This window comes from Cyprinus carpio, chromosome B18 (genome assembly GCF_018340385.1).
Source record: "Cyprinus carpio isolate SPL01 chromosome B18, ASM1834038v1, whole genome shotgun sequence".
NCBI classification, from domain to species: Eukaryota; Metazoa; Chordata; class Actinopteri; order Cypriniformes; family Cyprinidae; genus Cyprinus; species Cyprinus carpio.
In genome coordinates this window covers 22,751,207-22,771,713 of record NC_056614.1, presented here as the reverse complement: position 1 = coordinate 22,771,713, position 20,507 = coordinate 22,751,207, and the positions used below count along the sequence as shown (strand labels likewise).

Here is a 20,507-nt window from a genome sequence, read left to right as displayed (position 1 = left end):
CACAAAGACTGGATGTGAATGGATAATGCTAGCATAGTAATCCCAATAAGTGACAAAATAATGCAAACATTTTCCTATTTACATGTTGTGATCTGTATAGTCACAGCGTGTACAAATAACAAGGCTATATTAGGCAGAGACCATTTTTAATCTTATAAATACTGGGAACTATATTCTCACTAGGCGTAGGAGCACAGCTTATGTTACTTGGGCGGAGTGGCTACTTGGGCGGAGTGATTAGCGCAGCACCCGAGACGCGCCGTGGTGAGGAGCAGAGAGTTCGCTCAGAGTTGGAGTAATAGAGTCCAAACACAGTTCCAAACACACCTGTAAACACCATCACGAAGTATTTCGTTTGCTCTGAACATTTTACTGTAGACGACTATTTTGAAAAAAAAATGCAAGTTGCCACACAGACCATGAAACGTGTGCTAAAGGATACAGCCATCCCATCGATAATAAAGACAGGACAAATTGGATCACCTGTTGCTGCGGTAAGTGTTCCGTTATATTTTGAGATGACTAACATTAGCCATACTGTAACAGTGCCATGCTAATGTAATATAATCTTAGTAGTGACACTATTACGTTAATAGGGGCTCCGTGTATCCCCTTTATTGTTATTATTGTGTTGTTGTGAACACACTGTATCGCTCAATAACAAATGAGTGGCGCTAAATGTAACTCTCAGGACTAATACATTCAACTTGCTAATGAATTGGAGGGGGATGGGCAGTTTTCTTTTTTGAGAAAATGTTTGTGAAATAGTAGGCTAACGTTACTGTCTGTGGGTTTGATTGTGCAAAAACTATTTGCCTTTTGCTATTACTTTCCCCATATTCTTGGCTATTGTAATGCAATTATCTAACATTACTGTATTATATGCTGTTGAATATATTTGGTCAGCTGTAATAAATTGCATTTCAAATATATCAATTCCTGTAATAATTCTTTATACATTTTCTGTGATAATTATTAATCAGGATGAGATGAGTGTTCTACAGCACTTTGTAACTCCTTGTCTGTGTATGCTGGCTCAAAACTATATGGTTCTGGATCTTGGTTTGATACACAGTAAAATTCCTCTGAGTCTGACAATTCCTCAAAGTCAGCCATGATCACGAGTCACGTCTAGCTAGTTAGTCACGTTTGTTTTGTTTACGGAACCATCAACAGCGCATCTCGTGTGCTGCGCTAATCACTCCGCCCAAGTAGCCACTCCGCCCAAGTAACGCTGTGCTCCTACGCCTAATGAGAATATAGTTCCCAGTATTTATACGATTAAAAATGGTCTCTGTCTCATATAGCCTTGTTATTTGTACACGCTGTGACTATACAGATCACAACATGTAAATAGGAAAATGTTTGCATTATTTTGTCACTTATTGGGATTACTATGCTAGCATTATCCATTCACATCCAGTCTTTGTGCTAAGCTAGGCTAGCGGTGGGTGCGTCAAATAACACTTACAGAACGCACAGAAATGAAAAAGGTATGTATGGACTTATCTAACTCTGGGGGATACTGTGAATAAGCTAAAGTCCCAAAAAGTCGGAGTGTTCCTTTAAAATTCTTTATTTTATTAAAAAAATACTAATAATTGCAAGTGCATTACTAGAAGCTTGTTTTCATATTTACCCTGGAATAAATGTAGGGTGTAACTAAATTTTATCGATCAGTAATTAATTGGTTTGTGTAAAGTGAGCGTTACACCAAAACAGAGTAAGAGCCTGAATCATATAATTCACAATTTTCTTATTTCAGAAAGTAAATAAGATGAATTTCATCAAGAATTCATTTTGTCTTGAAAAGGGAAAGTGGATGGACTGAACAAAGCTGAGAGGATTGTGTTTACGATTGGGAAGGGCAGATGGTGATCGATGCTAAAGCTCCTCAGGTTACTGCGCACGTCCAGAAAAACAAGTCAATGCACTTACATAAGCCTAACGTCTGATATTCACCTCAATTAAGAACGCACTCACTAGAGTTAAAATTCTGTTTGTTGCTTGGCACATAGGGTGATGTCATTAAAAGTCTCACACTGCATTACATTCACAACCAGCTGGCACTGCAGGGACCTGAATCTATACGCCATCTCTAACTAAATCAGTACCAGCAGCAGTCAAACACACCATGACCGATAACCACACTTAGGAGAGAGATGTATATGTTGTAATGCTGTATTGACATAGTTCTACCTGTATTGCATGAGTTAGTTTATAAATGCTCTGTTGAAACTCTATCGCTGTGCTATTTCCAAGGACGAGGCCTCACCCCTGACCAGCACTGATTTTACATCCCCTCTCAGAAACGGAGTCAGCATTACACCAGCAAAAAGTGTTCTGCTGAGCTAGCTGAACTCACACAGAAGTCATGAATGGATGCAGTGCTCTCGATGCTGACCGCATAGGCATATTAAGGGAGAGATGAGGAGGAAAAAATAAAATATGCAATGTTAGAAGGAGAAGGAAACACCAAAATATTGTAAATAGAGAGAAGCTTAAAGAGCACACATACACACACACACAAATACACTACAGTACACACACACAGATCACCTGTACACTGCAGTAGAAGCAGGAAGGAGGCGGGGCAGTGATATTCACTGATGTCTAAGACAAGTATCTATACTAATGCAGAGACAATAACTACAGCACTGTACTGCATAATTGAGGGCTGTTGAATAATTCATTAGACAACCTATTCATCAGTTCTGAATGAGTCAGTCAGTGTTGCCTGATTTATTATAGTTACAAAAAAAGGTCAATTTTTCCAGGTAATCATATCTCGTGTACTTTAAATAAGCTGTAAATCAAATTATATATTATAGTATATTATTAAGAATCATTATAGGAAGAACAAGGGGTAGTTTTTACACTTATTTTACTTTTTTTTTTTACCCCAATAAATATTTCTGAAGGTAAGTTTATAAGTTTATGTTTATTTTTTATTTATTTATTTGTAAAACTCCTGTACCTTAAAGTGCTAAAATAAATAGTTAAATAAAGTGATAAAATAAATAGTTAAATAAAGTGATAAATCTTATATAAAATAAAATAAAATAAAATAAAATAAAATAAAATAAAATAAAATAAATAAAATAAAATAAAATAAATAAAATAAAATAAAATAAAATAAAATAAAATAAAATAAAATAATGAACATTCTTACTGTCATTGCCTGATGGGAAAAAAATAGTAAGGAAGAAAATAACAGTCAATTTGTCCAGGTAATCATATTTTGTTTAGTTCAAATAAGGTGTAAAACATCTTATTTGAAGTATAGTATATTATTAAGAATCTTTAGGGAAGACCAGGGGTTGTTTTTACACTTATTTTACTTTCTTTTTTTTTTACCCCAATAAATATTTATGAAGGTAAGTTTATGTTTATAAGTTTGGTTAAGTTTTTTTATTATTATTATTAATTAAAGTCCTACTTAATGTCTTGGAAATAAAATAAAATAAAACAAAATAAAATAAAAAAATCATGAACATTATTATTGTCATTGCCTAGGGGAAAAATATAGTTCACTGAACATACGTTGACCTTTTATTTCTATTGAAAATCTACCATTTAATAATTTAATAAAAAATTATTGTTATTAATTGTAAAAAAAAAATAAAATAATGTGTTACATTTTAAAACATGAAATGTTGAGTAAAAATCTACCTTGATTATACAGTTAATTATACAAATTGTTGTCTGAATGTATGTCAGTTTTTACTCAAAATCTGATATATAGATCTTGAGGCAACTACCCCATGTGACTATCTGTCAACCCTATATAAAATTATATATTGGATATAAACCTAAACTATTCTAAAAAAAAAAAATGTAAAAAATAAATCCAATTAAAAAAACACAAAGGTCCAGTAATAAAATACTGTGGAAGCAGAAATAAAGGTCAATACAGTGTAAGCAGGAATCACCCACCAGCACATAGCAGTGTTTTCTGCTCCACCCTCTGAGCTGATGACATCAATACCCCTCTGGGGTTCTGAGCCACAGCATACCACTCAGTTTAGCAGATCGCAATGTGATGAAATGTTACCAGCTAAATATGTCCTCTGTATACATGAACTAGAAAGCAAATGTGTAAGAAATGCACAAACAAATGTACATAGTATAACACACACATACTGAGTATTCACAAACACACACACACACACACACACACACTCACACACACACACTGCTCCAGAAGAAAAACATCTCACCCTCTTGTCTTTGATCTCTCATTATGAGCAGTTTGGACAGACACTAAGATGGCACATCCCATGCTGCTTAGCTAATCCCTCACACACACGTCCACACACACACAGTCATCAAACACTATAACTGCAGATTTAACCCTTAAACATGCACTTTAGCTCTACATAATGGGTGGGCCTAAAAGACAGTAAGAAATAATATATTTATATATTTCAGCTTCATCTTAATGAAGGGTGCACAGCTCGGGAACAAATAATGAACAATAACATTTTTTTATAATAAAAATTATTAACAAATTCATGAAGATCCTAATCACATTCAGAATGTGCTCTTTTAATAACCAGTATCTTGCACTTTTTTCATAATAAAATGAATTGCTTTCATCAAAACATTCTTCCTACTTAAATTCCTTTTCTTTTCTTTTCTTTTCTTTTTCTGCTGATGTAGTTAAGGCTGCAAATGTTCCCACATGATTTTAAGCCACATATTCTGTTTCATTAAGAAATGTCATATTACGCAAGTTAAATATGTTGTGAATGCCGTTTCATGTTGTTTTTCCAATACTGCATGCTACTCTACTCAGTTAACGTTCATCAACAGCATACTGTAATTTGCAAAACCCCAGAAACCCAAATCTGTTAATTGTACTCTGAGAGCCGGAGCTCTGTGTGACAGAAAGAATAATCCATGAAGAAAGCGAGAGAGAGGGTGAGAAAGCTGGAGAGAGAGAGAGCGAGAGAGCGTTTGGAAGGATGGAATTGTTGGCTGGAAATTATCTGTACAAGAATCATTCTAGAAACGTCAATGTCAAAATGTCACAATCATTACTGACTGGCGCAGTAAGCACAGCCACAAATAGCTAAAATGTATTTATCTATATTTCACAGCATGTGTAGGTGTGTTTTGTCATGAGATGTGTGATATGGAATGTCAAAAACTGATTCAAGCTGCAAGAGAAAAATTACACATTTATAAAACCTACTACTGTACCAAATTGTGTGCTTTTTGAAAGCTCTAACAGAAATCATATAAATAAAAATAATGCTTTCACATAAGGTATAAAATGAAAAATGGATAAAACCAAAATTGGAGAAACTGATTTTTAAAGGGGTCATATGATGTTGCTAAAAAGAACATTATTTTGTGTGTTTGGTGTAATGAAGTGTGTTTATGGGGTTTAAGGTTAAAAAAAACACATTATTTTCCACATACTGTACATTATTAAGGCTCATCTCTCTGAAAAGCGAGGTGTGCTGTGATTGGCCAGCTATCCAGCGCGTTGTGATTGGCTGAATGCCTCAAGCGTGAGAAGGAAATGTTATGCCTCCTAACATATTGTGATGGCGTTTCCAGCTCGAGCGACGAGACAAAAACATAAAACCCATTATAAACGTGATATAAACATGATTTTTCTAGTCGTGTCTTCTTTTGGAAGGCAAAAACAAAGTAGTTTCGCTTTTTCAACGTAACAGCGTCACACACCGCAGCCTTGAGTGAGCAGTGTCTGGAGGCCTAGAGTGAGCCATGGTCTAGAGTGAGCCACGGCCGGCTTGAGTGAGCAGAGGCTTGAGAACTTGAGCAGGCGGATTCTATGAAGGAGCGTACCTTGGGCTTGCAGCAACCACATGTGATGGGCTGGACACCGGACGGATCAGCTCCAGGCATGACGAAGCGGATATCGTCCTCTTTTGGAAGGCCAAACAAAGTAGTTTCGCTACTTTTATAAAGAATATCTCTTTGGGTTTGAGACTTTAGTCTTTGCAACGTCACAAATCTTCTTTATTCACCAAGAGCTTGTAACCCTCCAAAGAGAAAGGAAAATTTGAAATCGCATCATATGACCCCTTTAAGAGATGAGCAGATGAGTGGTCTTCACTGGAGAAGTGAGTCAGATATATAGTATCTCTCCCAGACTATAATCTGTTATCAGAGAGGTAGAAGAACACCATATTTTTAGATTTTACAAAGATTTTTTTCTTTCTGAAAAGAGCTGTTATGCAGCTGGTGAAAGCTTAGTGAGCTAAATGGGAATTTATCATTGTAGCATTAGTTTCATTACAACATTTAGCAATCAAATGTGGTTGTGACGGGATAAATAAACTTACTATAAACATTAAATTACTGTTTGGAGAAAATTATGAAGTTTCCGTTCAAAAATATTTATAACCCTGAGAAGAAAAGTCTTAACTATGAGATATAAACTTACAATTGTATGAAAATAGTTTTTATTATTATAATTTTTTTTTATTCCATGCTGGAAATAATAATTATGTGATATACACTCATATTTATAAAATGTAAACTCAGAATTGCAAACAAAAAATAAAAATAAAAAAGTCAGGAAAAAAATCTGAATGTCACAATTTTTTTTTTCTCAGAATTGCCCATTTATATCTCGCAATTCTAAGTTTATTTCTCATAATTCTGACTTCATATCTTGCAATTCTGAGAAAAAAAAGGAAATTTTTGTGGGACAAAAAGTAAATTACCTTTATATTCTTTTTATCCTTTGGCAGAAACGGGCTTCCATAATAAACCGGTTTTCAATGTAAAATAGTATAAATGTCAACATCACAGCCCCATGGTAGTAAATGGCCATTACAATCAGTCCACAAATATACGCTGATAAGCTCCTCCTCCTTGGTTATTGTTGCTAAACTGTCAAACATTCCTAGCAACTGCATACGGTCACCAAAAAAGGCTACAGTATATCTACCTTCTTGACCTGTTCAAATGAAAAACAAAATCAGAAATGCATTTTTTTTTTCACGGGAATATATAAATCACCTTCACACAAAAACGTTTATCATTAATCATAACACCTCAAATACTAATATGAAGTAAATACGACACCGAAAATATATTTCCAAACCAATAGTTATTGTTTGTATAAACCTTGAAGGTTTCTTATGTAATTGCTCTTAGTGGCACATTGGAGGCACAGAGGATGTCTTCTGTGATTTTGTAGACTCTAGTTGCACAGACAAGGGACAGGCCCTTCAAACACGATGCAGTGCTGCTTCCACGTGACTTAATCCTGTGGGACAGGCATTTGTGTGTGTACGTGTGTGCTGAATTAGAGCCGCTAACTGTGGCAAAAAAAGAAAAACTGTAGCCTGACACACTGCATGGACTCTGTCGCCCACTTTGAGATCAACCAACCAATCAATAAATGACCAGCCTATGGACCGTCCAATCACCATCCAGAACCAACTAATCAATCTGCCTACATACTGAACAATGTGAGGTCACTGCATGCTATGATGCCCACAGACTGTGATTGTGTGGACCGAATCACTGCATTTAAATCAATTTGACACACCAAAGGCATGTGAGGCGTTATAATCGAAGCGATACATGCATATTTCAACATTTTGCAGAGAACACAGGCAGAAAAAATTAGGAGCAGGGTGAGGAAGAGGAAGTGGTTTTGTTGTAATAAAACTGGGCTGCAGAAAGCTGAGAAGAGAGGTCTGCATAGCAGCAAACTTCACTGGGTCACCAGCCCTTCTACTGCAGCCGTGGCACACCGCCACCGCAATAAAACATTTACAAACCCTCAGTGCAGCCAGCACACACATCAAATACAAATATTTCCACAATCACATCGATATTAACACAGTACAAAGGGAAAATACTTCTACATTTGGATGTTTTACAATAGTTCAATAGAAATTCATGTTTTCATTCCATTTAATGTTAACATTCAGAATTCAACTGAGAATGTTTTTTTTAATGGTAAATCCTGAATTTGAGTTTGAATTTTAATTGACATAGCAAACAGGATGCAGAATTGCATCAAAAGAAAGTTAGACAGATAGAATTTATGCTTTCAAACCTACAGCCTTTTAAAATGCAAATGAGCTCTTTGACATGCATGACTGCCAAGTGAAGTGATGACACTATTTCCAAAGGTGCGATAAGCCACATATTCATCCATATGTAAATATGTGTATATTAGCTGCTCTTCCTGAGTACATAAACAACCTGCTGAGCGTGGTTGAGCTTACAGTTTCCTGGAAGTACCACACTAGACTGTAGTACACTAGACTCAATTAAAATAAAATAAAATAAAATAAATGCTTTGTGATTGGTTCATACCTTTTCGTAAGGGTCAGAGTCGTAGTTGAGGCCTATGCCACAATCATCTGTGATTTCAGACAAATCTTCATCATCAAACTCCTCCAGACTGATGTCATGAGCCGGCCTGCAAACAGATAAACAAATAATGAATACAAAAGTTCTCCCATTATTTGCAATACTCATAAAACAAATCATGATTTTCTTTAAATGTACTGAAATCAGCAGGGTTGTGTGAGGGTTAGAAAATATCATCAACTGTATAAAAACCATAGCATCCATGAGATGTGCTGAATAATATATGTGTGTGTGTGTGTGTGTGTGTGTGTGTGTGTGTGTGTGTGTGTGTGTGTGTCCCTGTGGAAGTCTGACCTGAAATATGAGCTGCTAATACATAGCAGTTGATTTCACACACACAGGTCACTAGCCTAAGAAATCCACAAGGTCAGTCAGATTAGCAAGCTTTTCATATGCACATACACACACACACAGAAGCACAGCACCAGCTAAGACATGGCCACCACACCTTTAAACAACATCATTTCTCTCCTCCACCATCCCCATTCATTATTGATAAGTGGGTTAGCATGCTGCTAAATAAGGCCAGCCTATGTTTTGCCTTATTTGGCTCTACTTTGGCTCAGCGGAATGCATTAACCCGGATTCTGGTGTATGCTAGCCGCTAACGCAGGGACGGTTTCATCTCAGCTGAGCTCCACTCGGCTGACAGCAGTGCTGCAATGCAGCTTTTCACAGTCAGAGCGCCACAATCACACAGATCTGTAATGTATGGAGGATCCACGACAGAACAAGAGAAAGAGGGAGGAGGAGAGAGACTTGTTTACTGGGTACGCTTGTCTGAAAATATTGATATTTTTAATTTAGATCTGGATTCAGAATTTTACCATAATAAGTCGTACAGTTATTAATCTACTAATATTGCTAGATAGGATGAAACACGCAGGTTAATATCGGCACTAAAATCCGAATGGTTAAGCACTTTAAAAGTTGTTGCAATATATCTCTGACCGCACGTCAGTTAAATTCTATAAATTATGTAGGATGCTGAAGTTGAGAAATTGTTGTCAGCCCATCCATGAACCTGAAAGCAAAAATAAATAAATAAATAATATTTTAATAAGTAAATGATAATAATAAATATAAATAAAATAATAAAAAAAATTACAAAAATAGTCCCAAGCCATGTGATTTTCAGTGACAAACATGGTTAGAAACAATAATTTAATACTTGAATAATTAAATGCATGTATTTATATAATTTGTGAAGAAATAGAACATTTAAATAGAATAATATAATAAAAGCAAAGTAAAATGGACTAAACTTTGTCATTTAAAAGAGAAGCAGTTCCCTCCAGATTTTTTATTTTGTGGTTTCTGATCCCCTGTGTATACGCCTGTTTGTAAACCAATATCATCTACGCACATCATAAAAACAGCTTCATGTGGGCAAACATGATTTATACTGTGATGAACTCATTACATTTACTCATTTGTGTTGTTTTGGTCTTTTAATGTGATCATTTCTCTGCTGGCACTCATATCCTTTGTACTCACAAGGCGCGTTTAAGTGAATCACGTTCATCAATAATGACTCACTGTGTTCTATGATCGTTCAAGCTATTCCTGGTTTTTGTGTCACAGGTCAAAACTGCTGAACTCATGACTAACTATGCTGACAAAAATGCTACCAGTCGTCATCTAAAAACCACAAATCATTTCATCAGTAAAGTATACCTCCAAAACAAATGCTAAACCATGAATTGGTCTGCATTTAAAATATGAAGCTTTGCAAGCTCCATAAGCTTTTTGTAATGCCTCCATTTCAGAAGTCCTACTAATGACGTCAGTAATGGCATTCCCTCAGCCCTCTTTTGAAAAAATCTCCCTCCTCATTTTCCCCCAACAATAAATGGCAACCCTGACTCTACTGGAGCACAACAGAACCAGACTGGAAAGGTCAGCTACTACTATTTCTCACCTCTATGCAAGAGATGGGTAGATTTTTTTCATGCTTCTAATAAGCTGTGTTTGCTTTTCGGTGACTTGATAAAGCAAAATTATTGATGGTTTTCGTTTACTCAGATGCTCCAAAAAGCTTTCTGTAGAGGGAAAAAAAATAAATAAATAAATAAATATATATATATATATATATGTTAAATGGATAGTTTTTCAAAAATAAAATAAAAATAAATCTACCACCATTTGCTCATACTTAAGTTATTCCAAACCAATATGAGTATATTTCTTCTGACGAACACAAAATAACATATTTTAGAATTTGAAGAATTTTTGTAACCAGACAGTTGCTGTTAATCACTGACTTCCATGACTTGGAAAAAATACTATGGAAGTCAATGGCCAACAACATTTATATCTTCTTCTTTTGTCCAAAAGAAAAAAAAATGGTAACACTTTAGTATAGGGACCAATTCTCACTATTAACTAGTTCTTTATTAGCATAGCTATTATTAACATATTAACTGTTTATTACTTATAAAGCACAAATTCTGCATGACCATATTCTACATTCCTAACCCTACCCAATACTTTAAACTTAACGACTACCTTATTAATTATTAATAAGCAGCAAATTAGAGGAGTTTACTGAGGCAAATGTCATAGTTAATGGTTTGTTAATAGCGAGAATTGGACCTTAAAATAAAGTGTGACCCAATAAAAAAATCATACAGGTTTGCAACAACATTAGGGTCAGTAAATGATGACAAAATTTGGATTTTTGGGTGTACAATCCCTTTAATTCACCATACTGTCTTTTTTTCCTTCTACAGAATGCATAAAACATGTAAAAAAAAAAAAAAAGATATATATATAAATATATTGTCTGTCTTCGATAGAAGAACAGAATTTTTTGAATTTTCCTTTTTGGGTGAACTAAGTAGTATGTTACAGCATAAAAAAACAAACAAATAAATATCAATGTGATTCAGAGTGGATCCACATACAGCAACTGTTATGGTTCAGTTTAACAATCTCGGAGTTTAGAAAGTCTCCAAGAAAAAGCTAATATTTCTCTAACCTCTGTCAACCTGCCATCCTGATCAGAGCACCGTTTACAGGGATTTCAGTGCTGAACATAGTTCTGCATGAGCCTCTAATGACCCTCCCATGAGATGAAACTCGGGAGTGTGGAAATAATCCCACATACATAAGAGAAACGCAGACAGTGGATTGTGTGCTTTGAAGATGTGTTTTAATGAGCTTCTGTTTAATCACTGAAATATCAGAGGATTTACTGTAGAAGAACGTTGTTGTTCCACTGAGCAAGTCAACCCCAGTGTGTGTGTGTGTGTGTGTGTGTGTGTGTGTTTATGTTATAATGTCACTTCTAAGACTAGCTAAACCAAATCATGCCTCACACAAAAAAAAGTCAAAAAAAAAAGTCAAAAAAAAAAAAAAAATTAACCAGATCAACAGCAGATCTCTGTCTCCATTCACAGTCCATGCTCAGATCTAAACTGTGGCTTGACAGCAGACGGTACAGGAGCTCCTGGGAGAAGATGTGCTCTAGACTCTGAACCACTCTGTGATATTAGTTACAGACTTACAGTGATTCATAAATTATGAATGAGTTCACAAATACCTGATCTAGCAGCAGTGCTAATGACGGGATGCATCTACAAACACATTTAGCTTTGCATATTAACCTACAGTAAGTGGCGAGGTATTTAAAGTCAGTTTTACCTCATTAAAAGTGTTTTACACACACACACACACACACACACACACACACACAAAACATAAAATAATGTGTTAGTATTCTATATTCTAAAATAAATGTGAAAAATCCCATAAACTCACTGCATAGTAACGTCTTGGCGGCATTTCAGCATTGTAGTGACAGGTTTTGCACATGCAAACACATGTGTTCTGTGATGATAAGGAATGGTTATTTATTGTTAAATCATTTAAAATGGTGTGAGGGAATAGGCGAAATCATTAACTGTAAGTCACAGCAACCAAAAGATTTAGTATGTCCCATCTCCAGATGTAATTCACATAATTAATCAAGGATAAAACACCTGTTTTCTCAAAGAACTTCTAACCTCTCCATAAACAGCCTTATCAATCTTGTACATGAAGAGATTATTTATTAGGATTCCTTACTGATGACCATCTCGATAGCTCCTAATGTTTGATTGTTTCACAAAAAGACCCAATTTTACTCTCCAGTCTTCCCAGCAAGCATCAGTTGGCCACTCCATACCCATTAATCCTAATTACAAAAAGGTGGGGCATATTTCAGGCCCTGGGGGACGCACTTACACTGCCAATCATTGGCTGTTGCCATAGTAGCTGCGCTGTGCAAGGGGTGATGTCACACCATTACCAGACACCACTGAGACACACGGCAGGTTAAGTAGGGTGAGGTCACCTCTGCAGCTGTCACCATGACAACCACATCCCACCAGAGATGGGCTTAATGTGCTGAATCATGCATCTATTCACCGAGCTGGTTTGTTTTCAAACAGTGGTGACTTCTGGACTGTTGCATGCCCTGATACTTCAATACATTCCAATTGCAATAAAGTGTCATGGATAAATAAATAGGATACTAATCGCGCTCATATGCTGATATTCGTGAAAACGCATATTATTTAACTATATCATATATTGTATATTTTAAAAACAAAACAAAAAAAAAACATACAGGGTTATTTTTTGCTTTCATGAATTGAATTATATGGTCATTCTAACCGCATTCTAGCTTAATCATGCAGTGAATGCTTTAGAACTCTCAAGAAGGGATTTTATTTTTTTGTGTGTGTGTGACATATTGTCAGCTCGCATATCATTAAAACAACAATTATGATATTATCATAGATGGTAAATTTCTTACTTATATCTAGTTCTACATCTAAACAACAAAGAGAATGATCTGAGAATTAAGGGACACTAATGAAGCAGAACCCCAGGAAACCCAGCATCGACTTATACACAGTACTTGACTGTAAGTGTCTGCATTAATTATGAGGAAAGGAGTAGAAAAGGAAATGACAGAACAGTAAATGAGGAGAGAGAGGGAGAGAGAAATGTGCAAGACATAAAGGTTAGACGAGTCATGAGAGATTTTGCAAAAGAACAAAGGATAAAGAAGCTGATATGTGGTTGGATGAATATTTATATTTCGAACACTGATCTCTAGAATACTTGATTCTGATTAGTCAATTGCCGCATTTTGTTATCAAATATTGTAATATAATTACATTGTGCCAATCAAGTATGAATTCAATTTGTTTACCTTACGTCAATTTAAATCAAAGTTATACCAGTCCATTCAAAGATATGTTATATAACAGTTCATGCTTCAAAAACCATTTCTAAGGGCATGTGTGACAACAGACCAGAAATCCTTCCCAATACACTTCTCATTCTATAATGAAATAACGTCTCTTGACGTTTTGAATTTAGTTAAGGTGAATCTTTACCACAATCATAACATATTAATTAGACACACTTATTAGATCACAGGTAGGTCACCAAACATTCTCATATTCTATGTTAATGTCATGTGACCATACTGCACTGTTACCATACTGTATAAAAGAATCCTGAAAATAATTCATCATAGTTTCCTCAAAAATATTTAGCAGCACAACTGTTTCAACTTTGATCAGAAGCAATAAGATTTTTGCAACCAAGCAGATGTTTACTGCCAAACATAAAACATTCATTTTCAGATGTCGCTCCAACATGCACACACACAAACATTTTCTCAATATTTCTGTATTCCAAAGGGAGCAGCTGTAGACTTACATAAACAGCTTAGGGAGAGGTTGCTTTCATGGGTGTATTCTACACTGCATTAGTATGTTTGTGTGTTATGCTCGTCTCTTTGCAGTGTCTATTTGAGAAAACTTTAGGTTCTGTGAACATCAGCCCTAAGACCACAGTACATTACCTAAGAGTACTGCTGAGCCATGCGTATCACACACACACACACACACACACACACACACACACACACACACACACACACACACACACACACACACACACACACTATGCTCCCTGGTCAGTGAAAATCCATGCCATAATTCAACCCACACACAGTATGAGAAATGGGAAAATCCCCTTTGTGTACTAATGCTTCAAATTTTTCTTATTTTTTCAAAAATATATATTTCAAAATATATAAGCTTCATGTGGAAACATGAGATTTATTATTGTTTTTTTATTATTAGATTAAGCAAAAATAGATCAAAAACAGTACAGATATCTACTTTCTATGGAACATTTTAAGCCATTTAAACACATCTTGCACTTTTTGCATGCATCTACACTTCAAATGCTTTGGCTGTACACTGTAAGAATTTTTTTTGTTTATTTATTTTTTGAAGTTGCAATTAAAATAAAGACTATTAGATTAAATTTTTAAAAGAAAATATTATTTCCATCTTAGTAGTTAAACATTTCACATTTAATTCAGTGTTACTTGCCACTTTCTAAAAAACTTGTACAACAATTTCTAAGTGGAAAATTTTTTCAGACCAATTTTTTTTCAGAGTACAAAGTATTTGCGATGTGAATCATGCACATAAACAGAGAGCCAGAGGGTATGCCATCTACAAATGTGTACAATGTACAAAGCCTTTTTATCATGCCAGTAACGCTACTTCAGTCTGAATAGAGAGAGCCTGAGATTTTCTCTTCATTAAGACATCATCCTGAGGCATTAGAGAATGCAGAGTGCGGCCCATTATTTCTACTCTGAGAGATGACAGGTTTATGGGAGGACAAGGAGAGCATACGATCCCACAATTCCACTGTAAAGTAAACAATGAGAGAAAAAGGATTACAAAAAGAGAGAGAGAGCAGATTAAGACAAAAACAGCTGGAAAGAAAAGCAAGAGAGGTGCATCATTTGAGCTGAAAACAAACATCACATTGTTGTTTTTTAAGCTGTTTTTTAAGACCTGTTTGAAATCACCTGCCCTGTTCCAGCACAGGGCTTTAGGTCGACGCTTGACCTGAGATCGTCAGACTGTCAGACACCTGCCAGACTCTTTTGATTCATTCTGCTGGAAGCTTAGGATGTTCTGATTGTTTTACCTCCGCTCACAAGTACTGAGGGAAATGTAGTTTTAGTATAAAGGTGGAAGGATCACTTTGTCTCTCTGTCTGTCTGTGTAAGTGTGTTTGCCAAGACTGAATGTACCTTGTGACTAAACATCACCTTCATTTCAGGAATAAAATGGGATACAACACACACGTTTGCATTAATGGACTAGATGAAAGAGCGGCAGGAAGACTATAGCATGCTATGGAGAAATTGAACTGTCACTCATAGGACGGTTATAGCCAACAATTTCCCTTCAAAACTGGTTAAATCTAAACTGTACTTCATTTCCTGTCACCGCACTTTAATATTTACTTACACTGAGCAATTTAATCAAAAGAGGATCAGATATTTTGCTTTAAAAAAGCTAACAACCCAACTGAAGTAAATTCAAATTATTTTAATAATTTAATAAGGAATAGTTCACCCCAAAAATAAAAATTTGCTGAAAAATTTTCCTCTCAGGTTATCCAAGAACAACACTTCCTGCAAGTCCATCCACTGTTATCTTCTCACATTAAAATCCATATTTGACATACAACACGTTTCTTTAAAACTGCTTTGGACTGTTTTCACTTGTGCTTTATCTGTGCACATTTGTCTTGTGATTTAGATGAGACAGCTAGAGAAAACAGTATTACGGCTAGAGGTCCCATATTTAGCCAGAGGCAAGAGTTTGATATGAAAAACATATTAATGATGGATTTGTTTCAACACACAGCTTTTAACTTCACAACACTTAACTGATAGACTGGAGTCACGTTGATTACTTGTGGATTTTTGTGATGTTTTTATCAGCTGTTTGGACTCTCATTCTGATGGCACCCATTCACTGCAGAGGAATCTTGGTGAGCAAGTGATTTAATGCTAAATTTCTCCAAATCGGTTTTAATGAACAAACAAACTCATCTACATCTTGTAGCACATAACATGCGAAAAATGACACACCAGTAGCTGAATGCACTGTGCTAATCTACACTATAAAACTGTTTTGTCAAATAACCTAAAACTGAACTTTATGCAGTAACATGCTTATATTCAATTCAAATATATGATTTAATATATCTCGACCTGACTATTGTGTTACACCAAAGAAAGTCATTTTAAGGGTTGGATCAGGTGGAAATAGATCCTTACAGTAGCAACTGTAAAACAGAACTGAGAATATACTGTTTTCAGAAAGTGACATGACTCTATTCATCCATTTAAATGACTAATACTGTACCTAGTACAACCAATAGTTGTACTAGCTACATTCACATGGCAGGAATCTACTAGCATCAAAACTCGATTTTAACATTTAAAAAGAAAAACATTACATTTTTTGCTAATTGTAGGACTTAAATGATGGTACTAAATGATAAAAGAATAAGGTAACTACTTACATTCAGTACCCATATTAGATGTTACTGTAATACCAATAATAATGTGCAATTACAAGCAGCTCCGCAAACACAATTAAATAGGCCTACTGTTCATTAGTATTACACAGCACTATATAATTACACAATTATGGGATCACGGTAATGTGTGATCAAAATTTAAAATGCAGTTATGAGCATCACAACAGGGCGTGGGCCTTTCCAGTACATGCCAACTATCTCAGAGAGGATGCGTCAGGCAATGACATACCAGGAAAACAAGAAAAGAAAAAAATCAGTCGTCTGACCTTCACTCAATTTCATGTAGACAAGTGCATTGTTTTACATACAAATTAAATCAGTGCCAGAAAAAAGAAACAATAACAAGGGCGTTATTATTGATCCACATCAACAGCACAAGGATGCTGAGCATCACTGCTTGCGGATGCTGATGATGCTGATGCTGATCTCTGGATGTGTTTGAGGACATTACAGATACATAAACAGCGCAGATGGTCACATATAACCAGCTTATATGAATAAAAATGCCAGAAGGAAAGGAAACCCCGCGCATGCTCTAGAGAAATACTGCGTGTCTTACCTGCATCCCGGAGGAGAGAGGGAGTGGAAGGTGGAGAGAGAAAACATCTCAGCCCTGTCCGCCATCTTCTTAGTGACTCAAAAACAGAGACTGCAGATGCAGATGTCCGCAGCCCATCCACAGACGCTGGAGAAGCGGATATTAAATATGATCTCGCTTTATTCTCTCTCGTTTTCGGCTACACTGACTGCTGACGCCCGCTGGGAATCAAACCATTAAAACGGTCCAGTCGCTGATCCAAAGAAATGAGAGTCAGATATAAAGAACGCACATAGGTGGCGATGTACTGTTATCGATTATCTTGTGTTTCAGTCACACACCTGCTGATGAACCAGTGCGCTGTTTGGAGAGATCTGCGCGCATCTGATGATGCTGATGCTGATGAGGGAGGGGGACAGAGGCGCGTGCACGGATCTCATGAAAACAGAACGAGCGGGTAGAATGCCAATAAACGTTAAACTGTTCCTATAAGTGGGTGTGGCTTGGAGGTCCAGAGGCTGTCTCTGATTGGTCAGGTTGATGGGTTAATTCGAATTTAATTCATTTTTTTTTTTAATTTCTCTCTCTTCACTATTTATTGAATTAAATGTCGATTTAAAGTTTTTCACTGTCATTATTCGGGTATAAATTAGGGCATTATTCCACAAAATTAGTGTCTGTTTAAGAAAAGTCAATTTAAAGAATTTAAATCCTTTTAACAGACAATTATGACACAGTTTGTTTTCTTAATAGATTGTACTCATAATTCTAACAACCTGGGAATAAATAGCAAATGTTTTATGTGTTATTTAATTTAAAACAATTAATAAAAGCAGGTGTGTTTTTATACATTTTTCCATAGGCTACATTAATACATTCTTATACTTTTTTTTTTTTTTTTAAAAGGCATTTATGAAGATAAAAATAATAAACAAAGAGAATTACAATACATGAGATTCTGAAAATATACGCCATAACACAAGCATTTGAATTTCGAGTTTTTAATCCACTCATACTGTATAATAAATATTTAAATATAACATTTCTTCGAAAATGTAAATTTATGAATGTATATTGTTGCAAGGAATAGTGATTAGATAATTAACTTAATGCGAGTCACAGAAAATCACAAATATTGGCTAATAGGCCTACAGAAGTTTGGGGGGAAATCCTTTCTGCAAAATTATAAGACTCAGTTCAAAACACTTCCATAATAATTAGCCTAGATAATTGTTTCTTCAAATTGATCACAAAAGGAGCAAATCGGTGAAAAAACGAAGGTTTAGGCTTTGTGACAAAAAGCCCATATTTTGTGGAATAAACCTGATATTAAGTGGTATCAGTCAGGCTAATAAATTAATAATAAAGTTTGCTGCGGATGCATCTGTATGTCAGAAACTAAACTTTTTTTAATTTTTTTATTTATCTCCAAAAACGTTTGAGATTTAAATGCATCTTAGTGGAGGATTTGTTTTTTGAGCCGCCAAGCGCCATCTAGAGGATAAACGTTTTGTGTCTCTTTTAAAACAGTTAGGAGCTAGTTAACTGCTCAATAATCGGCCTCTGCATCCCGTTCAAGAGCTAAGATTTTGCAGCACGATGTTTCGTGTGGGCAGAACACAGACTGCAGTTCAATATCAATAAGAAATCAGTGCCCTCTGGAGAAACATGACAGTTCAGTCAATACAGTCACACACAATATCAAATCACATGCTTTCAGTTCTCTAAAACCATAACACGCCAGTTCTTAACAGACAAATTATAAGCTTAAGCACAAAATGATATTAATTCTCCTTTTTCTGAAATAACCACTAGAAAGTATTATGGTGCTCCTATATTTTTTGGATGTTTAGGGTAGCTTGAAAATGTCATGATTTCATGGGCATGAATATTAGTAAAAAAAAAAAAAAAAGTATGCACAGAATGTTCATATAAAGATTGTGCAATGTCAGACCTATCTACGGAAAAACTTAGGCAGATTAATTATCAAGCACAGCATGTTTGCTCATATCAATAAACAGGTGTCTATGTAACAATCATAAAGCATAGATCATCCAGTTGGATAATTAACCCTCATTCTGCCACAGAGGAGCTGTTCAGTAATCAGTGCTGAAAGCCTTACTGGATAACCACAGTGGTGGAAGTGAGTAATGCAGGGAACATGGTGTGCTGCAGTTCAAATATGAAGGTCGTTTTAGGACGCGGGGTTTCCTGTATAGACAGAAAATGTGCAGACAATGTGATTATTAGGTTAGCGTTAATCTGTGTTTGTGTGAGAAATGAGAAAGACAGAGGGAGCTTGAGAGACTCAATGCTGTACTCCTCACAGAACTTAAATTTCATCTGTAAATGCTGTAAGATCTGATCCCAAAACACTATGGAATTTAATCTTTACACTGATATCTCTCAGATGTGCAGGTTATCTCAGAGTATTAGCCAGGCTGGTTTTAAGAAACACCCACACTTTAAACATTTTTACTTTTGTTTTTCATTTGACTTTTTCTCCAATTCCTGATTTATTTTTGCCCCAATTAGCTTCTGAACCCTGCTATCTATCTATCTATCTATCTATCTATCTATCTATCTATCTATCTATCTATCTATCTATCTATCTATCTATCTATCTATCTATCTATCTATCTATCTATCTATCTATCTATCTATCTATCTATCTATCTATCTATCAACAATAACAGAGCATTACCAACACAAAAGCTATCACACTAATACACATTACACTAAAATATTTCTATAAACATTACTAAACAGTACACAATATAAGACTCCACTGTAATAAATAATTAAAAATAAATACTTTTAAAACAAAACGTTTCAACAATAAGGTTAATCATATTTTTATTCTTCATCTAAAAAACATTTTAATATTTATTATAGTTAAAGTGAAATTATATATTCTATATTATAAATGTAATTTTACCGTCAAGTTTCTTCATTTTACTATTTAATAGATTTTACTGTAACGTTTTACTTTTCAGCGTTAACCTAACTACACTTCCCAATATTCATTGTAGTCGTAATGGAACTGACCAATCAGCGCTCTGACTTTAAGGGGCGGTACTAGAAATGTGTTGCGTGCATTGACTGTATGCCGCGCTATCCAAATCTGATTGGTTAAAATAAACGTCAATCTTCTTAAGCCAATCTCCAGTGA

The 20,507-nt window shown here is 35.4% G+C and overlaps 1 protein-coding gene across 2 annotated transcripts in view; it reads right to left on the bottom strand.

The window, feature by feature from the left end:
* The window catches only part of LOC109047070 (C-Jun-amino-terminal kinase-interacting protein 2-like), a 30,555-nt gene extending 12,759 nt beyond the window's left edge, over positions 1-17,796 (bottom strand). Inside the window, exons 1-3 of one of the 2 annotated variants that reach the window (XM_042744416.1) lie at positions 17,677-17,796; positions 17,357-17,588; positions 8,317-8,422 (exon numbers count right to left, since the gene is read on the bottom strand). In XM_042744416.1, the coding sequence (XP_042600350.1) occupies positions 8,317-8,422; positions 17,357-17,421 (171 nt within the window). In that variant the 5' untranslated portion in view covers positions 17,422-17,588; positions 17,677-17,796. Of the gene's footprint in view, positions 1-8,316; positions 8,423-17,356 lie in introns of both variants that reach the window. The other variant, XM_042744415.1, reaches the window with a different exon arrangement.
* Positions 17,797-20,507: the final 2,711 nt, after the last annotated feature.